The sequence below is a fragment of the Bos grunniens genome, chromosome 1 (assembly GCF_055505025.1).
Source record: "Bos grunniens cultivar Pamir isolate PY7600 chromosome 1, Bosgru_T2T1.0, whole genome shotgun sequence".
In the NCBI taxonomy this organism is placed as follows: Eukaryota; Metazoa; Chordata; class Mammalia; order Artiodactyla; family Bovidae; genus Bos; species Bos grunniens.
The window spans coordinates 92931275-92958777 of record NC_141165.1 but is presented as its reverse complement, the minus strand read 5'-3'; the positions used below and the strand labels follow the sequence as shown (position 1 = coordinate 92958777).

At 44.1% G+C, this 27503-nt stretch overlaps 1 protein-coding gene across 2 annotated transcripts; it reads right to left on the bottom strand.

Moving 5' to 3' along the window:
- Positions 1–8773: 8773 nt before the first annotated feature.
- POPDC2 (popeye domain cAMP effector 2) lies at positions 8774–27018 on the bottom strand. Of its 2 annotated transcripts, none has more exons than XM_086404367.1 (4): positions 26121–27018; positions 21090–21198; positions 14814–15364; positions 8774–9263 (listed from the first exon to the last, which is right to left on the bottom strand). In XM_086404367.1, exons 1-3 carry the CDS (start codon positions 26609–26611, stop codon positions 14858–14860), a joined length of 1107 nt encoding a protein of 368 aa, XP_086260493.1. In that variant the 5' UTR covers positions 26612–27018; the 3' UTR covers positions 8774–9263; positions 14814–14857. The 2 variants fall into 2 exon arrangements, with proteins under 2 accessions (XP_086260493.1, XP_086260494.1); XM_086404368.1 differs by having other exon boundaries at positions 14956–15364.
- Between the last annotated feature and the right edge of the window lie 485 nt (positions 27019–27503).

Below are 27503 nucleotides of genomic sequence, written 5' to 3'. Positions count from 1 at the left end.
CACAAATAAAGTGAAAAGTGAAAGTGAAGTTGCTCAGTCGTGTCCGACTCTTTGGGACCCCATGGACGGTACCCTACCAGGCTCCTCCATCCATGGAATTTTCCAGGCAAGAGTACTGGAGTGGGTTGCCATTTCCTTCTCCAGGGGATCTTCCTGACCCAGGGTACAAAGACACAAAGAAGTCTACAACTAACCATGCCCTTCCTTCTCCTATCCTAGAAAAAGGGCTTTGCTTTGGGGGAGTTTGGGGTTTTTAAGATATAAGCCACCCATCTCCTTGCGGGGCCCTGCAATAAACCTTTATTTGCTCCAAATTCTGGAATTTGGTATATTTGGCCTCACTGTGCAGCAGGCACACAGACCTTGTGCTCGGTAACGGTTACAAGAAACAAGGAAGAGAAGAAACCAAACTGGAGAATGGAGAAGTCGCCAATGTTTTCCTCTCAGACACTTCAGGGAGGAGGATGAAGGCCAAGCTGTCCAGGGCAGGAGATGGGGACACCAGGCCTGAGCCCCAAGACACCAAACAGAAAGGACCTCCATCCTCAGCCACACACGAGTCAAAGAGAAAGTTGAATAGTGGACAGAAGCAAAAGAAAACTGGAAAGCAGAACTAGAAGTGCTAAAATCCCAAGAGTTTTATCTGACCCAAGCTTAAATGAGTAGCAGCTGAACTTAACAAAGCTCCAATCGGTGCCACTTAAACACCAGTGCACCGCGAGACCATGGCCATAGGTCATAGTCTGCATGGCCCTTTGGTGCCTCCAGAGGAAGCCTAGGGAGAGAGGAGGCTGAACAAGGCAACCCCACAGGATCTTCAAGTCCTGTGGAGACTGATACTAACAGAGCTGGAGGGAAATGGTGCGAGAGTGGGCAGGGAGGGGATGTTTGCACCAGCCTTGTGGGATGCATAGGGCTCAGGGCTGACAGAGGGCAATTCCAGGCCATTGAGTATCTGTCTGTTGACAGTGGCAATCATGTGCTGTGCAGAGGAGGGCTCGTGGGAAGGCTAACGTCAGAGAAGTGAACCAAAAGTGAAATAAAATCCCATGATCTCCAGGGAAATTTCTGAGTAGAAGACACGTGTAAGTGCATAAATTCAATGACAATTAGAAATGAAACTGCTGAGAGCATTACTCACATTTCTTCAGTTATCAGGATTTGTGAGGGCATCTACAGGAAACCAGAGTGTTCAGAATATTCAGGGAAGAAGGCCCAGAATCTCTAAGGTGGACTCAACTCCCCTCCCAGGAAGTTCTACCCAGAGTCTTTCACAGGTATCTCTTCCCATGGCCATCACATTCTCTGGCCCTGGTACTGTAATAGGGGCGGAGCAGGTGTGCAGCTATTATCTGGAGACTAATATTGGGAGACCCGTAGTGCCACAGTTAGGGATCCCACTCCACCAACAGTCAGCCTTGCAGTGGTTCTCTCCCTGCAAAGAGTGTGGTGGGAGGTAGCTCTCAGCCTTTTCTCTGCAGCCCTCCAGGCCTTAGGTGGGTGGGTTCAGCTGGGGGACCCAGGAACAGGCTGAGGTCTGTGTTCTACAGAGCTCCAGATCCCTCTCCATAGTCGGCACTGGCCAGGCCCAGACCCAGCTCCATTACCTAATGGTGACGACAGTCTCAATGGGTCACAGTCTATGGAGGCCTCAGCACCTGGAGTATAAGGATACTGCTATTAAGGTAACAGCTTCAACCAACTTCAGTCTCTCCAAGTTTCAAAAATTGGTATAGCTGAGATCAGCTGTCTACCTCTAGGAGGTGGCCAGAGGCCAGGGTTAAGTTGCAAGGACACTGCACATCATAACTTCAGCTCCACCTCTGTGGTTGCCCTTCTCAAAGAAGGGCAATTGTTGTGAGCTAGGAATTAACCTGATTGGTATTTGCTACAATATATATTCCTAGTGATCCTATGCAAGTAATTCTCTCCAGTTTAAATGAAAAGCCTGAGGACTGGCTGGGACCCGGGTGCCTTGTTTCCTCAGTGATGATGGCTGGGCAGGGTCTGGGACCTGGCCCTGAGGGTGCTTCCAGCTGAGATCTGCCTCACCAGCCAGGCCTGGGCACAGGCATGAGGACCCAGACTGGGTGCTGGACCAACGCTCCCAGCAGGGTAACTAGCCCCACAGAGACCTGCTACTTTTAGCCAGGGCCTGGACCTCAGAGGGTAAAAGCTGAACCTTGGGATCTTGTTCTTTCTAGTCAAAACAGAAAGTAATGTTTGTTTGGTGGAGATTTACAGAAACATCATTATCTGACTGTGACCTGACCTCAAGAACAAATGATCAGACACTAAGAAGTTTGCAACAACTAACCACATCCCCTCACCTTTCCTAGAAAAGGGCTTTGCTGAAAGCTTTCTGGGAGTTTAGGGGTGTTAAGGCATGAGCCAACTGTCATCTCTTTGTATGGCCCTTCAATAAACCTTTCTCTACTCCAAACTCCAACTTTTTTTTTTTTAATTGTTTGGTCTCGCTGTGTATCAAGCACACAGACATGCATTTGCTAACAGTACCTCACAACCCAGTGACCATTTCAGCGGCCTTGACTATTCTCCTGGCTTTGTTTTCTCAAGTCCCTCAGAACATGAATATTGGAGAAACAGCTACACTCTGCCAGACCCCATGGTGTGCACTGAACACAACCTCCCTCCATGCTGCTTTGAGAATACCATGTCCAGGTTCACGTCCCACTGCCTTGCGGAGTTCGGGCTCCACAGCCAGTCACTGGGAGCTATTGCTTCTCTTCTGCAAGCATGCCTTCCTTGTACCACCAGCCCACAGACTTTGACTTACATGCACCCTTTACCTGAATTGCTTCTGTTTTGCCTTCCTTTCTCTAGCTTTTAAGACATAGCTTAAAATCAACTTTGCTGTGAACCCTTCCCAATCCCAGAAATGGGAAGTGACACCTGCTGAACTGTTACAGCTCTTGTAGTGGTTTCAACCACTCATGTTAAGGCTTTCCACTAAGGACTGGCACAGTGTTTATTTGTATATGTATCAGGGCTCTAGCTTCACCTTAAACTAGTTACGAGTCACAGGAAGCCTATTTATACAAGGGACTGAGGAATCTTCTGGGAAGATTAATCGTCAAAGGAGTCAGGCCCAGGGAGCTTGACTTCGTAAGGCTATGGTAGAGATGGGGGAGGGTGCCTAAAGCTCATGTATCTTCTTTTCTAGATCTGGAGCTCCTTCAGGGCAGAGACCATGAGTGATTCATCCAGCAAAGCAGGTGGTATCAAGAATAGTGTTTGACAGCAGTGGATATTTAGTAAGTGTTAATGGGATAAAAGAATACTTACTATCCTCTCCTTAGAGCAAATCTGAGTATATGTCAGGCTTTATTCCTGAGTATATGAAGTTGTAATCCAGAGATTATTTTTACACATGTGTGGATCTCTAGCATGGGCTTACTGTAAGAGGTTCACAAATCCATATCATGTCAATAATTTTATGGAGACTGAATAAATACAATGCTTTGTACATAATGCATGCAACACTGTTTCAAACAGATAAAGATACTATTTTGGTTAATTTTTTCAGTCTTTAAATTTATCTATAACCCTTATTGGAATGCAAATGTCTTTACATATGACATTAGATAATAAAAACACAATTTCTATGACATTAAAGTCTGATCCTTTAAAAAAAAAACACACATTAAAAGAGGTCCCCAGGACTTCCCTGGTAGCATAGTGGATAAGAACCTGCCTGCCAATGCAAGAGATATGGGTTCAATCCTTGGTCTGGGAAGATTCCACATGCCACAAGTCTGTGCACCAGAATGGCTGAAGCCTGTGCACTTAGAGCCTGTGCTCTGCAACAAGAGAAGCCACCACAATGAGAAGCCTGCACATAGGAGTGAAGAGTAGCCTCCACTTGCCACAGTTAGAGAAAGCCCATGCAGAAGCAATGAAGACCCAGAGCAGTCACAATTTTTTTTTTTTTTTTAAAGAGGTCTCCATCCCGAGGAACCTCTGTTATATACCACATGTATGTAACTATAGCCCTACCTGGGCAGGCCCCCAGCTTGCAGGGGCGGGGCCATACCCTCCAGGTGACATGTTTTAGTCTCAATTTACAGTGTACAGTGAGCTTTTCTGTTGTTTGTTTATTGCTTCATTCACTGCCTAAAACAACCCTCGAGGATTGGCAAGAAAGCGGTTGGATTTGTAGGACTTACAAGAGGCTTCTATTGTGAAATGTACATGGAAGAGACAGAAATCCAACAGGAAAGAAAATAAATACACAGGATAATTTTAGGAAAAAAATGAGAAAAGAAGAGCTCTATAGAACACACTGAAATGTTCTACAAAGCACATAATTGGAATCCTAAAAGGTGAGGAAAGAGGACTAGGGCTCTGAAGATGACAAGGCAAGAGGACAGAAGGTTATGGTGAGGTGAGGCAGGCAGGGGTCTTAGCTGGGATGATGACATTGAGCTGAGAACTGGATGACCAGAAGTAGTAGCCAGGAGAAACTATGATTGAAAGCATTGCAGAGAGAAAGAAAAACCACGAAGATCCTCATGTAGAAAGGAGCTGGGTGTGCATGAGGAGCACCCAAAAGTCTACTGTGGCTGAAACATGGGTGACAAAGAGATCGGAAAGAGGCATGGCTGGAGAGACAGGCAGGCAGGTGGGGCCTTATGGGTCATAAGTGGCTAAAAGAGTAGCATTCATCAGGTATTTCTTTTGCTTTCCCATATTTCACAGTTCCTTTAATCAGCAAAGCACAGAGTTAATTATTAAGTAGGTCCATGTGACTAGCTCTAGTCAATGGACTGAGGGCAGAGAGACTTTAGCAGAGAGGGCCAAAGCATCAAAGAGCCAGTACAGAAACGTCAAGCCACTTCTTTATTCAGTGGACAGAGCCAGAAGGTCTAAGTAGGTTGAATCACTGAATTGCAATATGAAGACAGTTGCCCTGATGAGTCATACATATTCTCAGTAGACTTTAAGAGCAATAAATCTGTATGATATTAAGTCATAATAGACTGATTCTGACTAATAACACATGGTAAAAAGTTTAGATTTTATTCTAGGAAGTCATTTGAAATTTTTAGCAAGAGAGTGAAGACATCATACATATATTGATATGATCACTTTGTATAGAACTGATTATGGGGAGGACAGACAGAAATCAGGAGCCAGTTATAAATCTATTAAAGTTCATCTAGCCATGAAATAATGGTAGCTTGAATTTTGTGCTGGCAGTGGACATGGTGAGTTGAATTGGGGATATATTTTGAAGAAAGAACTAACAAGACAGGAGAATTACCTGGCAATCCAGTAGTTAGGACTCAGTGCATTCACTGCCAGGGGCCAGGATTCAATCTCTGGTTGGGGAACTGAGATCCTGCAAGCTGTGCGGCACAGCCAAAAAACCTAATAAAACTGATGGAAAGACTCCAAGGTTTGGGGCCTGGGCAACTGAATAGGGAGAGACAAAGAGTTATAAAACATGTTTTGGTTTAAAGATCTCTTTCAAAGGACAAGGAGAAAGAGAGAGAGAAAATGTTTCCCAACTCCTTCCACAGAGTCAGCATAACCTTGATATTAAAACCTGACAAGGTTCATAGACACAAAACTCCTAAACAAAGTATTTATGAACCAAGTTCTATATACATAAAGAGGAAAATATATCATAATAAAATTGGATTTGTTCCAGGGATGCAAGTTTGTTTTAGCATTCACTTATCTGGAGTTTGTTAACAGAATAGAGAAAAATAAACTTGACTAATGCAGAAAAGGAGAAGGCAATGGCACCCCACTCCAGTACTCTTGCCTGGAGAATCCCATGGACGCAGGAGCCTGGTAGGCTGCGGTCCGTGGGGTCGCTAAGAGTCAGACAGGACTGAGCGACTTCACTTTCACTTCTCACTTTCATGCAGTGGAGAAGGAAATGGCAACCCACTCCAGTGTTCTTGCCTGGAGAATCCCAGGGATGGCGGAGCCTGGTGGGCTGTCGTCTATGGGGTTGCACAGAGTCAGACACGACTGAAGCGACTTAGCAGCAGCAGCAATGCAGAAAAATCACTTGATAAAATTCCATACTTATTCATGATTTTAAAAATTAAGACTAGATTTTCTTTAATCTGACAGGATACTATAAAAATCTAATAGCATATATCATACTTAATGGTGAAATACTGAAAGTATTTTCCTTACAGTCAGGTGTGAGAGAAGAATGTCCTCATCATCCTTGCTGCTCATCCCTGCACTTGAGGTCCAACCCAGTGCAGCAAGGCACCAAAAGAAAGGAGGAAGCGTGGGAGGAGTGTGGAGGAAGAAAGCAGAGGTCAAGAAGGAAGAAATAAAACTGTCATTATTTACAAATGACACAAATGTATCTATGGAAAATCTGAAAGACTCCATGGATTGGTAATTAGAATTGATAAATGGATTCATCCGGATCTCTGGATGGAGGTTGAAGATACAAAAATCCATTTTATTTCTGTATACCAGTGATAAAAGAAAGTAAAAATATTAAATAATAATGTTTACAATAGCACTAAATTGAACAAATACCTAGAAATAAATGTAACAAAATTTTTGCAAGAATATTTGTATGGAAAACTACAGAACACTATTAAGAAAAAAAATTTTTAATGAAGCATACTATGCTCATAAATTGAAAAGTCATTATAAGGATATTAACTCTTTACCAACCTAATCCACAGTGTGAATGTAATTCCAATAAAATTCCAGCAGAGCTATATTTTTGTGGAAATTATTAATAACAAGCTGGTTCTAAAATTTATATGGAAATGCAAAGGGAATAACCAAGACTTGAATAAGAATGAAGACCACCAGATATCAAAACATAAAGCTGCAACAATTAACCAGATGGTATTGTCAACAGGTAGGAAAATAGACAAATGGAATAGACTAGAAGATTCAGATAGAGACCTACAAATACATGGATACTTAATTTATGACAAAGAGGACACTGAACACTAGTATAGGTAGGATAAGCCACTCAGTAAGCACTGCTGTCTATTGGATATCCACAAGGCAATAACAAATTTGATCCTTATTTTATACCATACACAAAAATCAAATGCAGGTTGCTTGTAGACCTAACTGTGAAATGTAAAACGATAAAACATTTAGAAGGTAACAAAGAAGAATAAATCCAAGGCAGGAAAAGTTTTCTTAAACATGACACAGAAAGCATTAATGATGGAGGAAAAGACTGATAAATTACTACATTGAAATTAAGAACTTATTTTCATCAAAAGACATTATTTAGAGAAAAAAATTGGAAGAATACACTTGAATATCTAAGCAACAAAGGGCTTTTAACTTGAATATTTAAAGAATTCCTTAAAGTCAATGAGAAAAGCATACAGAGAAATGGACAAGAACTGGAGTAGACACTTCACAAGAAAGGATATCCGCATGGCTAAGAAAAACATGAAAAGATACTCACCCTTATCATTCACCAGGAAAATAAAAGTTAAAGCCAGAATGATATACTGCTACATACATCCAAGTGGCCAAAATGAAAAAAAAAAAAAGACAATGCCAACTATTGGGGAGGATGTGAAACAACCAGAACACTCATAAACTGTTAGTGGGAATATTAATTGGTGCAATCACCTAGGAGGTGTTTGGCAGTATCTACTATAGTTGAACATATGCCTCAGTAATTCCAGCATATACCACCAAATGTGTATGTATGTGCACCGAAAGATAAGGTGAAGAACGTTCATAGTAGCACTATTCCTAATTGCCCCAAGCTAGAAACTACCCTAACACCCATCAGTAGTGGAATGGATAAATAGATTGCGGTATATTCACACAACAAAGTGAAGTGAAGTGAAAGTCGCTCTGTTGTGTCCAACTCTTTGTGACCCCTTGGACTATATAGTCCACAGACTTCTCCAGGCCAGAATACTGGAGTGGGTAGCCTTTCCCTTCTCCAGGGGATCTTCCCTACCCAGGGATCAAACCTAGGTCTCCCGAATAGCAGGTGGATCCTTTACCAGCTGATCCACAAAGGAAGCCCAAGAACACTGGAGTGGGTAGCCTATCCCTTCTCCAGCAGATCTTCCCAACCCAGGAATGGAACCAAGGTCTCCTGCATTGTAGGCAGATTCTTTACCAACTGAGCTATCAGGAAAGCCCTACAACAGAGTATTATACAGCAACAAAATAAACAAACTTTTGAAAGAGGAAGAATTGCCCGAGGATCTCCAGCTGTCCCAGCCCTCAACTGTTTGAGTCTTCCCAGCCTGGGCCCTGAGCACATGGTCAAGAAGCCTTTGGGGTGATCCTGGCTGTAGCCACTGTCTCAATGTAACAGCAAAAGAAACTCTGAGTGGGGACAGCCCAGTTGAGCCCAGTCAAGCCCCACTTTTGTGAGCAAAACAAATTATCGTGATGATTTTAACTCATTGCTTTAGGGACAAATATTGCACAGCAATAGGTAACCAGAATAGACGTCTAAGCATTTAGGGGAAAAAATAAAACAGAATATGTTAAATTTGTAAGTCTACTTTAAAATGTTTAAGGAAATTTAATTAAAGAGATTTGTAAAACTACTTCTAAAAACTACTGTTTAATATTAGGTTCATAAATAAAGGGAAAGACTTGTAAGTTGAATGTAAAAGATTAAGGGCAAACTAGATTCTAAAATTTCTACTTACCTAAGTTGAACCTTAACTGAGAAAAATATTTTCAATAAAACAAGACAAAAACACTGAAAACTTCTTGGATAGCTAACTTCACTGATCCTTTCAGAAAGTTAAGGAAACAACATAGGGAAAGGAAATGAGTGATTTATTGAGTGCTTACTAGGTGCCACAGCATGTCCTCGTGTCCTTGAAATCAACTCATGGCATCCTTACAACCCTGTGAAGTCGGTTTTATAATCACCCCTTTATGGATGATGCTCAGAGAGGCTATGTGACTTGCCTGAAATTCTGCAGTTAGTAAAGGATAGAATCTGTGCTTTGGCATTTTTGGATGACTTCTCTTGGGAGAAAGGCTGATGAAGGTAAATTTCTAAAAGTCACTCAGGGGCTTTGGTGTGGTTGCAGTGCTGGCATCCTGTGTCTGCTCCAACCTTGCCTGTGAGCCTTCAAGTGGGTGAGAAGAGGGGTGTGCACACAAGTGACCATCCTGTGAGGATTAACGTGGCCAGAGTAAAGGATGGTCCATTGACCCTTACAGTTCAGGAGTCTGGGTTGGAGCCAAGGGCGCCTGTCCCCTGGACATAACTTCAGAGTAGCTCCGGAGAGGAGTTCTGGAAGCTGTGGAAAAACAGAGGAAGGATTTCAGCACTGTGGCTTGGGATAGCTCACATAACTTCAGAGGGTTCTGTTCAGGTCTTTTTTTCCTCTACAAGTTCCCAATATTTTAACTGTATGCAATTTTAACACAATAGGAGCAGTTGAATCGTTGAATCATTTTCTTCTATAATATTAGGGTGAGTCAGTTTTGAAGTTATATAGTTCAATTCTCTCATTTTATAGGAGAAGAGACCAAGAGGTCAACTTTGGTTGCTTCCTATGAAGAATCTATAGAACTATACTTCCTATCTAATACTATGGAATGAGTTTAAAAATCTGCATAGAAAACCAGTGAGTTTTATAAAACCTTTGTGTTTTATTTTTACAAAGCAAGGAGTAGGTAAATGAGACCAAATAGAAGAAAAACAAATACAGGCTGTTGTGGTCCTAAGTGGGGAGGGAACTGCTGCCTCTAACTTAACTACTTGAACATGGAACCTTGGCAGGTTAAGCAGAGCTACCATCCAGAGACCCAGATCTGGAGACCTCAGGCAGCTCCTGCCAGGCCACCTTCAAGGGCAAGTCTTCTGCCCCAGGAGGCGTTCCAATGGTTCTGGGAGAAACGTGCTATTTAACAACACTGACAGCTAACCAAGCACCATAGGGACTTCTGAGGGAAGGGACCTGAATATAGTGTGATGGTGACCTGCCTCCCCTGGACAAATAAAACAGATGAAGGTCTGACCGTCCCTTAGCTATTCAGGGGCCAAGGAGCTAGTGTGTGTTTTCTTTGGACCTCCAACTTTTTGCTGTTCCTTTTGTTGTCAGGGGATCCTGTCAGTTATTACCTCCCTTAGGAAACCAGACTGGAGGAAATAAGGGGAAATCATGTGTCTCAGAAGGAGTAGGGGGAGGGCTTGGGGAGGGAAGTGAAAGTGAGAGAGAAGGGGAGGAATTTGAAAATAACTGTACACAGAACAGAATTTTAAAATATGTCATACATTAAACTAGGGCTTTACAGCTTAACAAATTGCCTTTGTATATTTTATCTCAATTACTCCTCAAGCAACCTGACAACATCAACAGAGGCTACCTATTTACTTACTTCTGAATAGTGCTGAATGGTGAAAGTTGCTCAGTCATGTCTGACTCTTTGTGACCCCATGGACTATATAGTACATGGAATTCTCCAGGCCAGAATACTGGAGTGGGTAGCCTTTCCCTTCTCCAGGAGATCTTCCCAACTCAGGGATCAAACTCAGGTCTCTCGCATTGCAGGCAGATTCTTTACCAGCTGAGCCACCTTCTCCAGAGGTTCTTCCTGACCCAGGAATCAAACTGGGGTCTCCTGCATTGCAGTCAGATTCTTTACCAACTGAGCTATCAGAGAATCCCATTTACTTACTAGTAGGTATTAATTATCTATGAGACTATTAGCCCTGTTCCGCAGCTAGGGAACTGCTCTTGAAAGTAATTATGTGGCAGGACAAGATTCACATCTTAGAATCATTGAATCATAGCAGCACAGAGTTAGAAGGCATCTTAATAGCAATAACATAAGGCATTCTTCTCTTGGAGCATGAATCACCTTAAAAAAAAACCTCTGAGAAGATTTCTTCTGATCACTATTTGAATTCTTCTAGTAACGAGTAACTTACTACTCCTTGAGGCAATCCATTCTCCTTATAGCTTTCAGCCCTTAATTCATCTTTGTCCTCAAGAACGTCACCGAATTAAGGTGAAGGTATCTTTTCAAAATTTGAAGATATTACTTTTGTCCATCTCTTGCAGATTAAGCATCTTCCAGTCTTTCAGTTGTTACTCATGATTACTCTTAATATGATTACCTGGCACAGTGCCTGAAATACATAGAGGATACTCAGTGAATGTTTGTTGAATTGGTTCTCTGGCCTTTGGTAATATGTCCTGGTCCTGGCCTCTTTCCTTGACCACAATTAGTCTCCATGTTGTAATGTGTTTCTCATTTCTTTATTTATTTAAATAATTAAAAGGAAGCAATATATAGTCTTTATTTTCAAACTACAGAGTCTTCAGAACAATTTGAAAACATAAGCTAAACTGGCCAAATTTTAGACAGCTTTCAGTTAATTTGTGATAATAGACTCAGTAGCTTGACTTAACTGACTACTTCAGAGATGTATTCATTGAGCATCTCCTGTAAGACATCAAATGAAACATTGTAGAGTGTGTTCATAGAATTAACGGGAAAGATTCTAGTGAAGGCGGGGTTAATGTGAGGTCTAATTGTGAGACCCTGCATGAACACATTATCGTACAGTACTGCTTTGCATGTTAAAAAAGTAACAGCCAGTTTGGGCTCAGTTCTGGGTACCACCAGGCTGAAAACTGTGCTCTTCAAAACAAACAAACGAACAATGCTCCAGTAGAAACACTGACTGTTTTTAGTTGGTTTTAAACTGTCTTGGTGTGAGGCACAAGCACTGCTGTCAGTGTGATGAAGCTATGTCATTCCCAACAATGCAGAATCCACTCAGCTTCACGACCCTTAAGTTCTGGACCAGGATGAATAGCAACGAGCTTACAGTTTTGGTTGCGGAACAGCCAGGGACTGGATGGTGAATTGTGCCCTGCTTTGGAAAGGAAAGAAGTAAATTGCTACCAGTCTGGAGGCACTATGCTTATTCATTACAGTAATAACCGTAAAAGGAGTTTGATGACAAATAAGTCAAACCAAACGTCCCAAAATACAATTTGGGAAACATGTCTCTGGGCTAAATTATCCCATTATCACAAACTAAAGCTGTCTGAAATTTGGTCAATTTGATCACATTTTCAAATTGTTCTGAAAACTCTGTAGAAGTTCAGTTCAGTTCAGTCGCTCAGTCGTGTCCAGCTCTTTGTGACCCCATGAACTGCAGCACACCAGGCCTCCCTGTCCATCACCAACTCCTGGAGTCTACCTAAACTCATGTCCATTGAGTCGGTGATGCCATCCAACCATCTCATCCTCTGTCGTCTCCTTCTCCTCCTGCCCTCGATCTTTCCCAGCATCAGGGTCTTTTCAATGAGTCAGCTCTTCTCATCAGGTGGCCAAAGTACTGGAGTTTCAGCTTCAACATCAGACCTTCCAGTGAACACCCAGGACTGATTTCTTTCAGGATGGACTGGTTGGATCTCCTTGCAGTCCAAGGGACTCTCAAGAGTCTTCTCCAACACCACAGTTCAAAAGCATCAATTCTTCAGCACTCAGTTAACACAGTTTTTTCCTTTCTATTACTTAAACCAAAGACGATTCTAATACCTTCTCTCTTTATACTCCAAATAATAGTAAGTATAAAGAAAGTGAGTTATATTAGCAGTTTTCTCACTGTGTACCTCAGAAAAGGCTGAATTTGGGAAGAAGCCTTTTTTTAATAGTATTAAAGGTAGAGGACCTGAGAGACAGAGGTGGGACCACCTTGCATGTGAACATCTCATCCTCCGTGCCTCTCACATGGTAGGTGAGATTCTTCACAGGTACAGAATGGAGATTACTCATAGTCAAGCAGGACCCTGGTACCCAGCAGAGAGGAGGACAGCTCTAAGTCGACTACAAGAGAAACCAGAGTGAAATACAGCAGCGAGTTCTTGCTGGAAACACACTGATGTCCAGGGGCTTGTGTCCATTATAAGGTTGCCTGCCTGATTCTTTTTCCTCCTCTGAACAGTTCATCCTTTTCCTTCTCACATAAACCCAGGAGGGCCGTGGGGGGCCCAGCTGGGTCAACACATTCATGTGAAGAAAGTAAGGTTCAGTGAGATTGTGTGCTTTGCAAACAGTAGTAGAGCCAGACATAGCAACCAGGACTTTGGGGCTCCCTGGGCAGGTCTCTTGTCTAAAACACTGCCTGCCTGTTAACGTTTGGGAAAACTCACACATGAAATGTGTAGCCATCAAAGAGAATTTTCACATCCTCACTTGAATGGTTTTCTTCATAGGCAGAGGGAGAGGTACTGATTTTGGAAGTCAGGATTAAAAATTAAGTTGGGCATATAGGGCAGTTTAGGAAGAAGAGCTAGAGCAACACAGGAAGTGGAGGAGATAGGAAGGAGGCAACAGTGAGATAAATACATAAACAGTCAAATGGGGTCAACGTGGAGGAAAAGTAGGGAGAGGAGAAATTAACGGAGAAGCAGCAGAAATGGGCCTTTTTCTTCTTAAAAGCAGCACACTGAGGAAGCCAAGGACTGAGTAGAAATAGGAAGGAGGGGAAAAAGAGGAGAACAAATAGAGCCAGGAAAAGAGAAGCAGGCAGAACATGAGAACACAGGGAGCTGTATGAGTTCAGAGTGTGTGCAGGTGGGTAGGTATGGGGACAAAGAGCGGGGCCCACGGGACGGAATTCACACGCACTGGCAGGGGTAGGCTAGTAGGGAGGCACCTGTCAGCAGCCAGGGAGGGACAATGGGGGAGAACAACACAAGTGGAGGAGGTCAAGAAAGTGATCTGCTAGATGCTGCTTCTAAGGACTGATGCCATAGATTATTAATTCCATATCCATGAAACCAAATAGCTAATCTTTTGGCACTCACCTCTCTTGCCTCTTTCATCATTTTTATGATTTGCTTTTCAACATGTACAAACATTCACTCACTTAACCTCAAAGTACCCTAGATGCCTTCCTACCTGAAATAGTTTCTTGGGAAAACAGTGTTTCCTGAAGAATGATTAATCTCTTAACCACCCCTCCCTGACCTTGGAAATGCCTTCCAAATTGAGAACAGTGGTATTTTCCTCAGGAAAAGCCAGGCCTGCACCATGGTTGGGTGGAGTCCTAGAGGAAAATGTCACCGTATTGTGAGAGCAGTCAGAGGGAACATGAAAACAATTTCCCAGAACTGCTCAGCACAGCCTTTTATGTACACTCTCCTGAGCTGTACACACACTCTCCTACGTCAGATTCACGCCCACTCTACCTCCCACAGTTATGATTGTCTAGGAAAGTCACTCTATCATAGTAACATTCACTCAGCAGTGTCCAGTCCTGTGCTTGAGTAACACACTCTCCACTGGGTCAGAGGATAGCAGGGTGGGCCCATTTTCCTCCCAGTGTCATTAGCCTCCAATCACAAGCCTCTTTGAAATGGGGGCGATTTTAACAGAACTGCCTGTCCAATCCAGACTAAATAATGACTGCATTCTGGAGCTGACTATATGCCAAGAAGAATCATTAGGAATTTGAGCCATGCCAGCTTTTTAAAGTATTCTTTAAAATGCATGCCATAATAAAATACTCTTTGGCCTTAAATGTGACCTTGGTTACTAGCACAACTTTGAAAAAAAAAATAATTAGCAACCTATCTGAACAAATGTCAGCCAGCCAGACCACTTTTGAAAGCTATCACAATTAATAAGGGATGAGTTTTTTTAAAAAAAACCCTCATGCCTTTCATGCAACAGGAGTGAGTTGCTATCTGCAGGGTTGGGTTAATGCCACTTTCTGTGAGTCCTCTGAGAGGACAGGCTCCATGAAATTATTTTTTGCCCTTATAAACCAATTTAAGGCCAGCTACTGGCAAGACTGCAGCAACTGCCTTCTGAGTACTTACACAGGATCCTGAGCCGGGTGGCTGTGCCCATGTTAGTTCTCCCCTCACCTCATGTACTCCCCATCACTCTTATAATCCATGAATGATTCTGATCCCGACACCTCCTCAAAATCCTCCAGAACCAGACTGGTGGAGTCCTCACCCAGGACGCCGCTGTCGGGCCTGGACATTCTGACCCAGGGAGGAGGTGCAGGAGAGCTGGTGACCAGTGGAGGTGGGGAGCTAGGGGGTGTTTGCTGGACAGATGTGTGCAGAGCCTGAGGAGGGGTTGCCGCTGGCTCACGGACTTCCTCGTCATCCTTCTCAGACTGTGGTCCTGCATCTGGGGCAGCAGAACCGAGGACGTGGTAGAGGCTGGGGAGACGGATGTCAAAGCGTAGCCCGAACTTAGCGAAGAGCTTGTCATTGAGAGCGTAGAGCTTCTCTGAGATGTCATAGCCCAGCAGGACCGAGAAGAGGCGAGAGATGTATCGCTCTTTGGTCAGAAGGAGGTGGAGATTTTTCCGGGGCCAGGAAATGTAGCTACATTCAGTCTCAGCTGTTAGAGTGACCTGAGAGGGGTCAGGGACAGAAAGTGAAGGTTGAAACTTAAAAATGTGTCCAAGCTTAGCACAGAGATATATACAGTTTACTTGGCAAACCGCTGCACTTTGCACTTCTGAAGAAGCTGTGAAGTACCTCTCCAGGGCCTTGCCTTGAAGAGGTGCAATGAATGACTTTTATTGTGTGCACTGATATGGTGGGAGGGATGGAGTGGGGGGCTGGTCTTGTGAAGAGCCCTGAGATCACCTTCTGGAACCTCACAGTCCACCTCCAGTCTCTTCAGCTTTCATACACTATGTTCCATGGCTGATCCCACTAATGGCTACAGAAGATTCTGAGCCTGTTGTGATTACAGGAGAGAAAAGGGGGCTCCCGGTGCTCAGAAGAAAGGTCAGGATGCTGATGACAGTTTTTAAGGATAAAACATAATATATTGGAGTTGGGACACAAAGAACTGGGAAGAATTTCAGTGAGAAGAGAGCCTCTGATCAGGCATGCCAGGCTGCATCAAGTGGACAGAATGCTGGCCTGGTCTTCAGGCCCATGAGCTGCACTTGACTTGGGCCCTACAAGTAACCAAATGGATCTGATGACTAAATTCAGAAAAGGGGCACAGAGGAAAAGGAACTCTTTTTTGGGGGGTGAGGTGCCTTGCAGCTTACAGGATCTGTTTCCTAACCAGAGATAGAACCCGGGCCCCGCCTCAAGAGCACGGAGTCTAAGCCCCTGGACCACCAGGGAGGTCCCAAGAGGCACTCGTAAGAACACGAAGTGGAAGGATACCCAACTCTCCATTTATATAGACATCTAGTAATTCCTGTGTACTCAGCTATGTGCCCATGATACACAGCTAAGTCACACTTTCAGGGTCAGTAATGTGTGCGCAGCACAGAGCAGGTGCTTGAAAAATCTTGTTAAAACAATAATGAGTGGTAAAGATAGATTTCAAATGCAAATATTCTTAGGATAGTAAAGGAAAAGTGCGTAAAATCACACAATTCTTTATACCCTGTCCTAAGTACTTTAAAAATGAGCAGGTTGGCAGAGCTTAAGATGAAGATTCACGAATGGAGACAGTGGAAATGAGAAGGAGGACAGCAGCTAACATTTACTGAGAGTGACCATGTGCCAGTCATCGTGTTAAGTGCTTTATGTGGGTTGTCTCATTAAGGGTGGGGTTCTTTATCAGAGATCATATATATAATCCTTTCATTTCATTGCCTCCAAAACAGCCCCTCTGCTCCCCTCCTCCCCTTCCCATCTGCAGTACCCCTCTTCTGTTCCCTTCTTTCATTTCCTCCTCTCCCTCCCTGACCCCTCAGTCATCAGCACTCAAGTCAGGGCCTAAATTGCCTCATCAAGACCAGAAACGAGTTTCAAGTTCCAGCTTTACCAGCTGTGTGACATCAGATAAATTGCTTAATCTCTCCAGACTTGTTGCCTCATGAGAATACTGGTCCTCACAATCCATCTGTTACTAATCTGACTCAACAAGTAGTTGTCACATCTACTGTAACCTGTACTTTCAGTGCACTTAGTAACAATTCCCAAACAAGAAATCAGGGTGCTGCACATGAAGTGGGTACACATGAGAGCTAATAAGGACACAAGAAGTGTCCTCAACGCTGAACAGAAAAGACTGTGGGCATTCTTGCAAATACACTGTCACTTCTTCCATCTTAAATCAAAATTTTAAAATCAAAATCTTTTTTTTTTCACTTTAGTTCCTTGGTTAGCTATCACTCCATTGATTTGCTCTCCTTTTCAGCAAAACTCCATGAAAAAGTTGTCTATACTTGGCTGTTACCAATTCCTCTCCTTGAACTCTCTCTCTCCAGCCAGCAAGGCTTTGCCCCAGTGGTCTACAAACTGTTCCTAGCAAGGTCGCCTATGACTTCTACATTGCTGAGTCTGATGATCAGTTTTCACGGCATTCAGTCCCTTCTCTTTGATATTCTTCACTTGGCTCCCAGGACGCCACACTCTCCTGGTATAACCTCCTAATTAGTCCCTTTCAGCTTCTTTTGCTGCTTGTTATCCCCTTCAACTTCTAAACACTAGAGTACCTCAGGGTTAATGGATTCTTGAACCCCTTTTCTGTCTACACTCACTTACTGGTGATCTTGTCCAATGTAACAGCTTTAAATATCATCTGTAGGCTAATGACTCAGTCTCAAGCTCAGACCTTGTTCCTTAATTCCAGACTCAAGTATGCAACTGCCTATGCAGTGTCTGTATTTAAATGTCCATAGATGACGCAAATCTAATACCTCCCAAACTGGATTTCCCTCTCTTCTCCCAAAGCCAATACTATCTGCAGCCTTCCTTATCGCATTTGATAGCAGCTCCATCCTTCCAGTTTCTCAGGTCAGAAGTCTTAGAAGTTTTCCTGATCCTCTTTCTCTCATATACTATATCCAATGTGTTAGGAAATCCTTTTGGCTGTATTTAGAAAATATACACTCTGGCCCTAGGTGACATGTCTCCTTACCACCTCTCTGACTTCCTCTCCTACTCTTCATCCCCCTCCCTCTCCCTGTTCCAGACTCATTGACCTTCTTTCTGGACCTCAAACATGCTAGTCTCTCTCACACCCAGCTTTTGCACTGGCTCTTCCCTCTAATATGCTATTCCCCCAGATATTCTCAGAGCTCACACTGCCAATCACCTCAGGTTTTTTCTCAAATGTCACCAGTTCAACAAAGACTTCCATGAAATCCCCAATTACAATTGCAACTACAGTTGATCCTTGAGCAACACAGGTTTGAACTGTGTGGATCTATTTAAACGGGGATTTTTTTTTTTTTCTTCAATAGTAAATACCTGAAGTGCTACACAATTGGCCGATTGGTTAAGTCTGAGGATGTGGAACCCCAGATTTGGGGGAACCGTATATTTGGAGGTTGGACTATAAATTATGGGCTTCCCTAGTAGCTCAGCTGGTAAAGAATCTGCCTGCAATGCAGGAGACCCCGGTTTGAGTCCTGGAGAAGGGAAGGGCTACCCACTCCAGTATTCTGGCCTGGAGAATTCCATGGACTGTACGGTCCATGTGGTCACAAAGAGTCAGACACTACTGAGCGACTTTCACTATAAATTATACATGGATTTTCTACTATGTGAAAGTACCCCTACCTCCTGTGTTGTTCAGGGGTCAATTGTATCTCTCCCTTATACTATTCTATTTTTTTTACTATAATTTATTATTTTTAACATGTTACATAATTTACTTATTCATAATTTCTATGGCTAATTTTTTGTCTCACCTACTAGAATGTGAATTGCATGAAGGCAGGGACTTTCATCTGTTCTGTTGACCGATACACTCTGAGCACCTTTAATAGTGCCCAGATGGGAATTCCCTAGCAATTCAGAGGTTAAGACTCGATACTTCACTGCAGGGGGCATGGGTTCATGAACCATGAGTTCAATTCCTGGTCAGAGAACTAAGATCCCACATTCCATGTGATGTGGCCAAAAATAAAACCAAACAAAAACAAACCATGTAGTGCCCAGGTTACTGTAACAGCTCAATAAATATTACTGAAATGAGTGAATGAATCAGGTAAAAACTACTAATCTTGTTTGTTGCAAAATAACTTGATGTTGTTTTCTCATGCCCAGTATAAAATCCTTCCTAAATATCTTCAGAAACCAATGGATTGACAGGTTTGACCAGGTTTTTCTTTAACCTTCACCTTTGAAGCCGGTTGAATGGATTAAATCAGATGATGTACATAAAGAGACCTTGAGTCCAGTAAAACATGATGCTAATTAGAGAAATAATGCTGATTTCCATGTGATCGCTCCCATGCTATGTTCTCGGTGACTGATAAGAGGGTCGCAGTGTTTAATAGTCAATAAATTCTTCATTGAATTCTTGAGAGGTGTGATGGAATGTTGATCTCTTGTGCCACACTCAATAAGAATTACGATTCGGTCACTGTGGATTCCCTATTAGTCAACAAAGACTATGCAAATACAAAGGCAAGGACAAGATGAACTACAACCCAAGACAACACTTGACATTTGCAAAGAGGAAATGGGACTTCACAGAGCCAAGAGCAAGTGTGTGGATCTCAAGGCTCCCAATGGAGGTGCATACTAAAAATACAAATGGAAAAAATGTGACGGTCCCTACATCCCTCTCAGATGCTGAGAGGCCATCTGGGGTCATAGCCCTTCCTTTCAAGCATAACTAAGGGGAGGACACCCAGCTTATCCACCACCTGTTTCTCGGTTTCAGTGTCAGAAACAGAGCCTGGTCTGGCTGGCTCAGGACCTGACTCAGCCCTCCTGAAGGTTCTTGTGGCTCTGAGGGAGTTCTCAAAGGTGACTGCTGAGCCACTTGGAGAGGATGTGAGTGTGTGGTGGGGGAGGCACATGTTCAGAGGGGGCCCTGTGGCTGATGGTCCAGGCAGTGGGATTAGGATTACCCCTCAGGCCCTGTCCTCACAGAGCCAAGAGTCAGGGTGGGGCGGAAGCAGGCCCAGCCAGGTGGCACCGCCTGGCATGTGTCTATTTTGGGGCTGGCATAAATGCTCGCCTGAGGAACTTCCTGATAGAACTGACAGGAGACAGAGGGAACCCAGTACTGGCCAACTATCTGGACAGGGGGGTCCCTATAATGGTGTATATGTGTAACCTCCACTCTCCTGGCAACCCCCCATTTTAAAAAAGAATAGAATAGTGGTGTCAGGCAACTCGGTTTTACCACTTTCTAGATGAAGAGCTTGGGGCAAATTACTTGAGGTTTCTGAGCCTTAGTTTCCTCATCTGTTAAACAGGTTAATAACAATATTCAATCCAGAGGACTGTTGTGAGAATCAATAAGGCAATAAAATAGGTACTGCCTGTCACGTGCTAGCCATACAGTAAGTGAGAACTACAAAGAAGGTAACTGAAATCTGAAGGATTGACAGAGAAGAGAGGAGGGCTCGAGCAGCCAGGCCCTGATCTTAGACTGTGTATGTGATGCCCTCTGGAGCACTCTGAGACACCAGTGGCCTACTGGCGAGGCAGTTCAGTGAAACTTTACTGAACACCTACTACTGTGTACAAAGTATTGCCCTTTGGAGCCTGGAGATGGAGAGGAAAAGCCCAGATTTCTACATCAAGGAATTTACTATGCAAAAGACAGAAAGAAAACCAAGTCGTACATGTGCGCAGTCAGCATAGTAAAAGGAATAGAAGAGGCATGCAGGCAATGTGTGGGGATGGAAGCTGGTGAGGTCACTCTGGGCAGGCTTCAAAGGAAGTGAGATGCCATAGCCTCCTCTTGATGAGGAAGTGCGTTTCGGATAGAGGCGACAATAGGGGGCAAGGCACGGCCGTGTAAAACAGTGTAGTATGTTTGGGGAAGTACTAGTAATTCAGCATGGCTGGTGTGAGCAGAAAGTGTAAGCAAAGGGCTGGAGATGTGGCTCCAGGATGTCACTAAAGGTCTTAAGTCACTCTCTAAGGAGTGAGGGCTTTTATCCTGTGGCCAGTGGGGTCTTCTGGAAGAGTTTTAAGCATAGGAGTGACATGGCCCCCCTTGCAGGGATCAGCACCTCCCTACCCTACCCCTCCTCTGCCAGGCACTTTTTCCACTGGAGGAGAGTGCTCCCACCTCAAGCATCATATTGGCAGTAGTTCAAAGGTCTGACAAAAGAAAGGAAAGATGGAAGCACGGATGTTGCTGGGTTGCAGTGGGATGGGCTGCGGCAGTGCTGCCATGGGGCTCCCTATTACCTGAAACACCCCCTCCTCAGAGGGATGCAGCGATTCCCACTCGGGAGAGTCCATGAACTGGTAAGGAAAGATGTAGTGCAGAAACTGCCCGTCCTGGCTCACACGAACCCTGGCAAAGGGAGAGAAGAGACTGTGTGGGAAAAGAGAAGTGGTTACCCAGAGCTGCTCCAGAGTTTAAATTACATGTTAAAGGAGTGGAAAATGACTAGGATCCAGAACGGGCTTTTTCCTCTTTTACCTAGAAAACCCAGAGTCTCAGTTTCAACCTCTCTTCTAAAGTCAGTTGTACTGGGAAAGAAAGTGTTTATTGAACAAAGGGGGCAGATCAACAAGCTCTCTAAGGTACATCCTGTCCAGTTGGAAGGAGCTATTGTTCCACTTTTTCTGGAGCTTAATTTTCAAAAACAAAAAATATGTATGGAGAACCTTCTGTGTTCCTGGAAGTCTGGAACCTGGAGATGATCTGGTCCTTTTTTTTTTTTCTTTTTTACTCTTCAGCTGCACTGCGTGGCAACTGCTGGACCACCAGGGAAGACCCAATAATCTGATCCTTACCTTTCAGGATTTCACGATTCAGTGGAAGTCACAGGCACATAAATAACTAGCTGTAAGTTAACATGTGCTATTGTGAGACAGGAGACTAGAGGAGAGACAGCGTAGTTCTCTCCAAGTGGCAGACTTCTCAAAGATGACATTTCAGCTGATTTCTGAAGGATGTATAGGATATTGAGAAGCAGATCAGAATGCAGATGAGGATCTGAGAAATCCAGTATGGAATTCTGTTTTCCAATATCAGCTTTTCCCCTTCCTCTATAGTACTGGAACTTTTTTAGCCAGGGCTCATGACTGCCCAGCTAGACTGTTTCTCTACTTGCCTTGCAGCTGAGTAGAACCATGTGATTAAGTTCTGGCCAACGGGATATTAGCACTCCATATCTTGCTCCCAGTGAATGCCTAGATATATATGTATGTGTGCAAATTACCAAAGACCACTATCAATTAACAAACTTTATGTATTATCTGACAACTTAGAGATGGAAAACAGAAAGGGATGTAGGTCTCAAACCAAGCCAAGAATGTGGTGTCAGCCTATACTCTCTGATAGCAGAAACACTCTTGCTTCTACAAGACCCATCAAAATGTGTAGCTAGCCACCAGAACTTCTCTCAGTTATGAAAGCGTGCAAGAGAAAATGAAGTGCCGTGTGTTCCTACCTCATGGGCTTCACATATTCTGTTCCCTCCAGCTGCCTCTCTTCCCAATCCGCACCTTCTCCTCAAGCCTCAGCTTACACATTTCTTCCTCCGGGAAGTCTTATCTGGCCCCCCAGAAAATTTAGGTCCACTGCTTAAATGCTCTCATTGCACTTTGCCTTGCTCCTTGGAATTAGTGACTAGAGACATGAATTAGTGGCTCTCTTGAGAGACTGTAAATTCCATGAGTACAAGGAAAATAGTTTTCATTTTTTAACAAGAGATCCCTAGTCTCTAGCTCTCTTAATAAATATTTTTGGAAATGGGGAAGGAGGAAGGAAGGGAGAAAGGAAAGGAAGAGGGATGGAAAGATCAAACAAATGAACTCACTGTGTCACCATAAAGGGGACCAAAACCTCAAGGAAAAGCTTCTCGAACAAAGGAAGAAAGACAACCGGAGAGAATGAAGCTGCTGCCATACACATCAGATCCGCCCATCCTTCATCCTCTTCCCATGCAAGGAATCTGGCCACCCAAGCAAGCCACTGAGGAGGGACAAGACTTTACAGTGTGAGTAACATCTAATGAGGGGCTTTCCAGGTGGCAAAGAATCCACCTGCCAATGCAGGAGATATGGGTTCAATCCCTGGGTGTTTTGTTTTGTTTTCCTTAGATTTTGCAGTTTTAATCCCTGAATTGGGAAGATCTTCTGGAGAAGAAAATGGCAACCCACTCCAGTATTCTTGCCTGGGAAATCCCATGGACAGAGGAACCTACAATCCTTGGAGGATCCAGAGCAGGCTACAATCCATGGGGTTGCAAAAGAGTTGGACGTGACTTAGTGACTAAAACAACATCTAATGAGCCTGCTTGGCTCCCTGAGGCCATTCACATTGTATACTATATCCTTTATCATTTGAGTCTCTTCTTCCTCCTGATCTCCTGACAACAGGTAATTTCCTCCTCCGTGAACAGCTTGGAGAGCTGGCTGCCTCTTCAGGGGGTTATGCATGTGGGAGTTCATGCTTGGGATTGTATATGAGAGAAACTCTCCAACAGTAAGCACAGCTTAACAGGGTGATGGACTTTGAAGAAGTCGCTTTGCCTTTCTGAGTCTTGAAAGGGACTGATTGCATTGTGAAAGTAAAACAAAAAGGACGTCTGAGGTTGTAACAGAGGGCTCCAGATGAGGTATGCATGTGAGCTGGGGAGGTCTCCGTCAGAAGCCCCCACTTCTCATCATGGAGTTATATTCTGCTGCTTCAAGGTGTTTGGTACCTCACCAGCCAAAGATAACAATGATTCTCCTTTAAAGTCGGAGGCTGGTTATAGACTAGAAGTCCTTTCCTCAGCTCCAACTTAGCAAAGTTGAGACAGGATGATGTTGAAAGATATCAAAACAAAACTCTTACTTCAAATCTTGAAAAGCAAGAAAAATATTGAAATTTTTAACTTGAGTTTTTGATGCTAAGTATACTAGGAAATGACAACCCACTCCAGCACTCTTGCCTGGAAAATTCCATGGATGGAGGAGCCTGGTAGGCTACAGTCCATGAGGTCGAAAAGAGTTGGACATGATTGAGCAACTTCACTTTCTTTCTTCCTATAGTTCCTTTTGGAGAAGGAAATGGCAACTCACTCCAGTGTTCTTGCCTGGAGAATCCCATGGATGGAAGGGCCTGGTGGGCTACAGTCTATGGGGTTGCAAAGAGTCAAACACAACTAAGCAACTAACACACACACACACACATACTAGGAAAAGAGCTTCACGGGTTGCTCAGCTGGTAAAGAATGTGCCTGCAATGCAGCAGACCCAGGTTTGATCCCTGGTTGGGGATGCAACCTGAAGGAGGGCGTGCAACCCACTTCCAGTATTCTTGTCTGGAGAATCCCCGTGGATAGAGGAGCCTGGCAGGCTACAGTCCAGGGGGTCACAAAGAGTTGGACACGACTGAGTGACTGAGCACAGCGCATAATATGAAAAACCACACTGAGGGGCCAAGCCTCTCTTTCCTCTTCAAAGGAACACAGTCTACAAGTTCATGATAAATCTATCATATAAAAGATACCTGAACCATCTAATAATTATTATGTCCTTCCATAAATGAGCACCACACAGTGCAGGGGAGTGTTTCTGCTACCTGTCTTAATCCCCTCCTTTGAACAGAGATACTGGGAGATGCAAACAATATCATGGGTCTCATGAATGAGCATGTTTCCTAAACTGTCCTTATTTTAAGCATGGAATTGTAGGTGGCAAACATTTTGGCAATAGTTGTAATATATTTTTATCTACATGTGTATTTGTTTACAAATAATTTCATTTATTTATACTTCTGCTGCTGCTGCTAAGTCGTTTCAACCATAAATGAAATGAAACATCACAAAACCTCATAGCTCATTCAACCCAGGACCTCAGTGTCCAAACAAAATTAAAGCATGTATACATTATACTTTGATTCTGTACATTAATCCATAAATGCCTGGTGTCAACATTACTAGTAGCAGTAGTTGTGGTAGTACCATCATCATCATCAATGTCAAAGTCTTTTTCCCCACTGGCTATCTTATCTGGTTTTTTTCTTTTCCCCTTTTCTTTCTTTCTTTTTTTTTTTTTCCTTTGAATCACCACATTCTTCTGGTCTCAAAAAAGGAGGAAAGAGGAAATTAAGGACAAAGTTTTTAAATACTCTGTTTTCCACAGAGCCCAGTCCAAGTATATACCAGGTGAAGATGCTTACTGTCAGATGCTTAGCTCCAACATACAAGTCCCACTAGGGCAATATTGCAAAGAATTCACAATTTCCTACCAAATGTGCAGCACAGAGCTACATAGTATTTGTTCAGAAGAGATCAGTCAATGGCCAACATTCACATGCAGGCTAATCCAGACAAAGGCCCTTTTGCTAAGGTCTGACTGTCAGCCTCCTTAAAACGTGTCCGCCAGGTGTCTCCACCATATCCTCAAAGAGCACACATGGGCATCGCTACTCTCCCCTCACTGTCTGGCCCTCAGATTTATAGCACTTTATTCCTGGTCTGTAGGAATCTCAATAGAACAATCTGGAATGGAAATGTGGATAAGGGTAACCTCATTGTTGTTATTGTTGTCATCACTAAGATGTGTCTGACTCTTTTACAACTGCATGAACTGTAGCCTGCCAGGCTCCTCTGTCCATGTAATTCCCCAGGCAAGAATATTGGAGTGGGCAACCATTTTCTTCTCCAGGGGATCTTCCCGACCCAAGGATCGAATCTACATTTACTTCATTGGCAGGCAGTTTCTTTATCATTGAGCCATCAGGGAAGCCCACTCCTGCACCATACCTGGGTATATATGGCTTTACCATAGAATCTGTACAGATATCCCATGATTTCTCTGATGTCCTGGCGGGAGCAGGGGTTACAAAAAAATCTCCTATTTTGGCACTGTTCCTTACACATAGTTGGCACTTAGCAAAGGTTGAATGCATATGGAAGAAACTAATTAATCTTATTGAAATGTTCAGTTTTTCAAAGCTTACAGAGATATTGCTGCAGTTTAGGCATGACATGCTGGCATGGTGTGGTCATTTCAGAGCCAGGGTCAAGAAACATTCACCCCACACCTCGCAGCAGCAACTATATTCACAATTCTTCCTGCCAACCATGAGCTAGTTTCCTCATGAAAAATATTAAGAAAGGGGAAGCAAGTATATGCTTAGAAAAATCTATTTTGGTTTGTTTGAGTCGCCACATCCTTCCTCAATGGAAGAGATACGAAATGGAAAGGGAGGCACTGGGAAACGAGAAGCGTGGGCGTGGGGAAGAAATGCTGGGTAGTGACAGAGTAGCTTACCGGCCAGAGAGCAGCAGGGACAGGCGGTCAATGGGCGTCTCGCCCTCCACGGCATAGGTCTGCTCCGTGGCTAGAGTCAAGACCTGCTCCTCGCAGCAGTGCACGATCTCCTTGTATGCTGGCAGGGGCACCTGCAGGGGCAGGCACAGCGTCTTGTAGAGCAGCTCCAGCTCCTCGGGGAGGGTGTCCTCACGCAGGCGGTACACCAGGTGTGCCAGCTGGAGCACGCAGGCCATGGCCAGCAGGACGCTCCAGAGAACAATGTCCAGGCCGCAGGCACCGAACCAGCCCCATAGCACACAGCACAGGTAGCCTGTGCCCAGGAAGCCAAAAAGGTAGAAGCACCCATACACCCCGCTGCCGCCCATGAAGCCCAGGAGCAGGAAGCAGTTGGCCAGGTGGAAGACAGCCCCTTCCAGGTCCTGCCTCCAGGCGATGCACAGTGGCCCGTGCCAGAGGAGCTGGCCCTCCAGGCTGCGGTTGCTGCTCATCTTCGGGTCTCAAAGCCTGTCAGGCTCTAAGACTGTCCCCACATGGGAAATTCAGGAAATGGGTCAACCTGTCCTCCCAACTGTCGTCTCACCTCTGGCTTCTCCCCGCCAACTCCACCTTTCTTGGGAGGAATGCTTCCAGCAGCTTTGGGAATGAATAGCAAAACATCATATACTTCATGGAGAACTGAAAACTTTTCTCTTTCCCTCAGCAAGGCTCTGGCCCTCCTGGCAAAGCTCTGGTGAGTGTCCTCAGCTCCAGGTTTCTTAGAACAGTCTTCACATTTGACTCTTGGCAGGAAACCTAAATCGTCCTGAGAAAGAGATAGGGCTATGGGGCTGAAAGCTTCAGCAGTGAGGGATAATAAAGCAGCCACATCCTGCTCTCTGTTGTTCCCAAACAGAATGAAGAGCGCCCAGCACGGGAGGCACATTTGTGCTCCATTTGGAATGCGTCTCTCTTGGCACCGGAAGAAAGGGTGACCCCAGACGGATACCATGTTTGGAATTGGAATCCAAGAGGTACTGGCAGTGAGAAAAAACAGGCCAGGCATACAGGCAGGCTGGCAGAGCACTTAACATACCTCCCCAGAGGACAAGATAAGGCCTGGGCAAGAGAGGCAAGTCAGGGGAAGGGGGCAAAGGGGGTGGATAAAGTGAAAGCGAGCACAGAATTTACTGTCACACCTCAGGTAGGACACTGTCCAGAGCCCCTCTGGGGAGGGCTCGGGGCTCTCCTGAGGTAGGAGGACACATCAAGGTTGGAAAGTAGGGGACTATTATCAGAAAAAATCCTAACAGTGAGAAATGGAAAGCCCCTCGAAGGCCTTTATGAAGTCATATTGGAAATATCAGTAGGCATTTATTTGAAATTCATTAAACAAAAATAGCT